The sequence below is a fragment of the Hipposideros armiger genome, unplaced genomic scaffold (genome assembly GCF_001890085.2).
Source record: "Hipposideros armiger isolate ML-2016 unplaced genomic scaffold, ASM189008v1 scaffold_255, whole genome shotgun sequence".
Lineage (NCBI taxonomy): Eukaryota > Metazoa > Chordata > Mammalia > Chiroptera > Hipposideridae > Hipposideros > Hipposideros armiger.
Window position 1 is genome coordinate 2,560,393 of NW_017731605.1, and position 5,033 is coordinate 2,565,425.

The 5,033-nt window shown below is 44.2% G+C and overlaps 1 protein-coding gene across 1 annotated transcript in view; it reads right to left on the minus strand.

Annotated features, from left to right (window-relative positions):
- LOC109390099 (laminin subunit alpha-3-like) overlaps positions 1 to 5,033 on the minus strand; it is a 149,795-nt gene that overhangs the window by 111,372 nt on the left and 33,390 nt on the right. The window contains exon 5 of the mRNA XM_019656146.1: positions 2,991 to 3,125. Coding sequence (XP_019511691.1) covers positions 2,991 to 3,125 — 135 coding nt within the window. The remainder of the gene's footprint in view (positions 1 to 2,990; positions 3,126 to 5,033) is intronic.

Consider the following 5,033-nt stretch of genomic DNA (forward strand, 5'->3'; position numbering starts at 1 on the left):
CCCCCAATGACTTCTTTCTTTACCTGAAGATAAAGGAAATATTAAAAGGAAGATATTTTGATGACATTCAGGACATCAAGGGTAATACGATGACAGCTCTGATGGCCATTCCAGAAAAAGAGTTTCAAAATTGCTTTGAAGTATGGACTAGGCAATCATGTCAGTGCATAGCTTCCCAAGGGGAGTACTTCGAAGGGGACCATAGTGATATTCAGCAACGAGGTATGTAGCACTTTTTCTAGGATGAGTTCATGAACATAATTGTCAGACCATGTAGACTCATCGTTCTTATGGAGATCAATATTTTTTTGAAATAAATGTTTCTTCATTTGCTGTGTGCTCTTAGGACAATTTCCAGAGACTTTAAATGAGTTTTTAATTTTTTTCACCAATTAAAGTTTTGTTTTGCTGGAGAGAGGGTCTACTGTGCTCTTTACTCTGTTGTTCTGGAAGCCTCCCCTCCTCTCTCTTCTATTCTGAATCCACCCTTGCATTTACTACCTGCCTTAAAATGAATTTGTTCTACTAGTGAAGAAATGTGGAAAAGGGCATTCTTCAAATGTTGTATTACTCTTTACCTTTGAATCTATAAACACAAAGGCATAATCTGACAACTTTGCCCAAGTGAATGACTAGGTTAGAATATTTTTAATTTATTCTACCAGAATAACTCTGTAGTTGTGGCTGGTATAGGGGAAGAAAAAAGGAAACCTTTGAGATACTCATCCCCAAGAATATTTTGCTTTTGCTAAAAGGGTGGCAGCTAAAATAAAACCAACAGGAAGGTCAGTAGGTTACGTAGAAAATTAACACGAGATACTCTTGTCTGCTTCTTGCCCCTAAAGAGCTTACATTTAAGATATAATTGAGGGAGTGTCCAAAATACAAAGGGTGGCCAGAAACTGCCTACCTGTTATAGACCCATTTAAGTATTTGGTGGACGGGAATGAGATACATGACTGCGCTACCCCACCCCTTCTCCTCCAGCTTTTGTTGCATAGACCTCATCTCCACTCCACATAATCTTGCTTACTCTCAGTATTAGCTCCTCTAAGTTTGGACTCTAGGGGACATCTGAAATGTAAGGCCTCCATCCCATCTCCCTTCTGCTGGTTCTTCATTTGTCAATGAGAGACGCAGTGTCCCCAACTTAAACCATAAATGTAGGCATCCTCAACTTGTACTCCAAAACCTCATTATTTGGGATATCTTCCCACAGAAACAGTATTATATATAAGGACAAGGTTATCACCCCAGACCACAAAGCCCGTTTAGCACAAAATCTATCTCTAGTGTGAGTCACACAGTTTAAAAATTAGCAACATGTGTGCTGATGTTTCCATGGGAAATGCCTTGGGCTTTCCAACTTCTAATACTAAATTTCTCTGGTTGAGGTCAAGGCAGAAAAAGAAAAAATACCCCCTTCCTTTCCTTACCTTCCCACCTGCCAGGCGACCAAATCTCTGGGCAGTGACTGCCAAGAGCTTCTGTGGTCCCAGAGAGACAAAGGCTGAGAAGTGGAGTCAGAGGATTAGAGGTCCATGAACAGGGCATGCCAGGGGGCAGGAGGAAAAGGAGGGGTTTGGGATGTGACACACGGATATCTATGCAAATAGGGAGATCAATCAGGATTAGGGCTGCAGGTTCTTAAAATGATACAGAGGTCAATATGGGGCAGAAGGCAGAAGGAATAATAACTACCATACAAGTGAGCGCTTCCCAAGTTATAGGGGCTTTACACGTCAGTGCATATGTAACCTGCACAACACATTACAGAGCGGGCACTATTATTAGGAAACTGAGGATCAGAGGGGTTAAGTAAGTTGCCATGTTGGTAGCCAGTGCAAACCTTACTCTTTGCCACTTTGTCCACCAGCTCCCAGAAAGGTTTTTCCTGCTCCTGTCCCATATGCACAGTTCCTTATGTTGCTGACCTTGTGGACAAGATGGCTCAATACCAATTCTAGCCTTCAACAGAAGCTGGAAAGCTAGAAACAGCACTTCCAAGAGTCTCTCCTGAAGTGGGGTTCTGAATGTCTGGATGCCAGCTGGGTTTTGCAAATAAGGACTCAAATAAGATTTGAAAGGTGGAAAGTCAGAAGGAGGCTGTCTTCCTGTGGCTTGTTGAGCGTTTCTGAGCTGGACCCAGTCTGACTTCCTGGGTGCCAAGAGATGGCCGTGGAGACAGCAGGGCTGCAGTCTTCTGTCCTTGAGCTGCACTACAGCAGTCTGGGCTTAACACTCAGCCACTCTATCGGGAGCCCTTAACAACTCGGGTTAGCTCCTAATTACCCATAGCAAGTCCCTGTCTGTCTATAATACCTGCGGTGGTATTGAGCTCCTGTTCTGAGCCCTGATGGATAACCTTCTCTTCTTCTCTCCCCTCCCTTTCCCCACATCAGCCACTGGAAGAAGAACAAGGGCAGGCAGTGGGGAGGAGGCAGAAAAGAACTTGGACAAATTCATTCACTCATTTGCTTATTCAACCCCCATTTACCACACACCTATTATGCTCTAGCGACCGGGCCAGACACCTCCTCCTCCGACCCTCCATCCCCTTCGGTGACTCATACTAGGATGGGATACTAAGACACAGAACAGTGGGAAGGGAGGAGTTTGTGGTTTGTGTATGCTGTTCCTCTCCCTGGAACGCCCTGCCTCCTCTCCTTGTCTACCTGGCAAGTCCCTAAACACTGCTCAGGGACCACCTTTCTCCAGAGCCAGGATTTGCACCTAGTCCGCGGACTCCGAAGCCCTTACGCTTGACCACCGGGAAGGAGGCAAAGTAGGTTTGGAAAAGCAAAAGAAGGCAGGTGACATGGCCCAGGTAAGAGGACGGTCCTATGTAACACACATATATGCATAGAAGCCAGGGGATCATTTATTAAACTGCAGGCCACACAGCTCTGCCAGAAAGAGCCTTTCATTCCCTTAGGAGGAAATTTATCTTGGGAGGTGGATGATCACAATGCAACGTGTTGCCCACTTACCTTGGCAAATAGGGAATGAGTAGAAACCTGTGCGGCAGGCATCACACCGAGGGCCCTCAACCCCAGGGCGGCACAGGCATCTTCCATGGGCATCACATATTTCAGGGAGAACTCCTTCCCAGTCACAGTCACACCCTGTGAAGGAGAAGGGTCTTTCAGGGGGGTTTCCCTTCACCATTCCTTTGTCAGTCTCTCCCTTCCCCCAGATTTCCATCATGGAAACATAGATTATATGTTACTTATGACTTACAGACATTCTTAAGCCCAAAGATCACACATCTTACAGAGAAACAAAACAAATATTCAGGAAAGGTCAGAGATGCCACTAAGAAACACGCAGGGTAGGCATTAGTTTGCAAAACAGCTACAATCTTTTAACATCTACCCCGTGGAAACGCTTTATTTTTTCCCAAATCTGAGCCTTGTACAGTAAAACTTCAATTTAATAGATTTCTGTCTAATGACAACCTTGAATTAAACATATTTCTACCTTCCATTGTTTCTTTTTACCATAAAAGAAACAAACATAAATTTAGCCCTACTATGTACCCGATGTGGCTTTCAGGGGCTTCCCTCAGATTGCCTCACTTAATCCTCCAGGCACAAGGCTTTCCCATCAGTCAGGCTGCTTCTAGTCTGCAAACAAGTGCTCTCCTACCTCTCAGTTCCCTTTGCCTGTAATTCCGACCCCCAACTCCCCACTGGGTTCTTCCTCATCCTTCAGGTCTCAGTTCAAAGTCAACTCCTAGCAAGGTCTCCCCCAACCAACTTGTGCAAATGGGCTTCCCCGCTTCCTCTCCTATTCTCTGTCTTAGCTGTGATTGTCTTTCACAGCACTTCAGGTACTGAAATCACTTGTGGGTCTCATGGCTTGCTTTTCCAGTGGAATGAGGTGACAGTGCTGGTGTGGGATTTCTGAACCCAGGTCACAACAGGTTTTGTGGTTCCCATTTTCACCCTGTGGGAACCCTAACACCACCATGTGAGGCACCCAGTCTGGCCTCTTTGAGGATGAAAAGCCATGTGGAGAGAGACGCCCAGCTCTCCCCACACACCCTCCAAAAAGACCAGCAGAAAGACTGCACAGCCAACCCACACAGCTGTGAGAAATAACCCTTGTTGTTTTAAGCCACTAAGTTTTGGGGTGATTTATTGCACAACAATAGATGAGTGAAACACCTACTTCAGGGTCCCCAGTGCCATCATATAGTATTTCTCAAAAAATAATTGTTTCTCAGAATGACAGGGCTCTTGTCTGACTTCATTATTAACAGATAAAAAATAAAGTCAAGCGAGAGCCCTGGAAGATAGGTAAGAATTTTAAAGTTGAGGGAAAAGATGTTCAGAAAGGTTAATTAACTTGCCCAAGGTCACACAGCCAGAAAAGTAGAGTTGCAATTTGAACCCAGGTCTGTCTGATTCTAAAGCCCATGGTCTTTCCTCTTTCTAGTATACTAAGAATACTGGTTTTAAAAGCCACATTTAAGGTATGTCCGAGATAAGTATACATACTCAAAATCAATTTCATATTTAAAATACCTAATGTCTATCAAGAACATTCACATCTAAATTTGCAACATGGTCCCGTGAGGAAGATTCTGGAAGACTCAAAGATTTGACTGGGTTCACCCTACTTATCAAGGAAAGGAGGTCTCATGCATTTTGGAAGGGTTTTCTACAAGGGTTAAAATAATAGATAATTCGAACAGTTAGCCAAATCCCACTCCTTCCCCTTTGCCCTAAACCCTTAACTTTTCAGATAATAAGTTAATCACAAAGCTGTGGAATTATTTTTTTCTACTATAGTAATTAAGAAAAAAGATCAGGGTAAAGCAGAACAACTTTACGACCTTTGCATAATCTCTAACTTGTTCAGACCTAAATCGAACAGTTGCCTAATTTGGCAAAAGGGGCATTGGACATGTCCAAGAGCACATTCATCTCAAGAGACGCCTTGGACCCCAGTCTGGTGTGAGCACTGCCCTGATGTTCATCACAGCTGCCATACAAGGTCTCGATGCCATGGCCCTGTAGGCTGAGAAC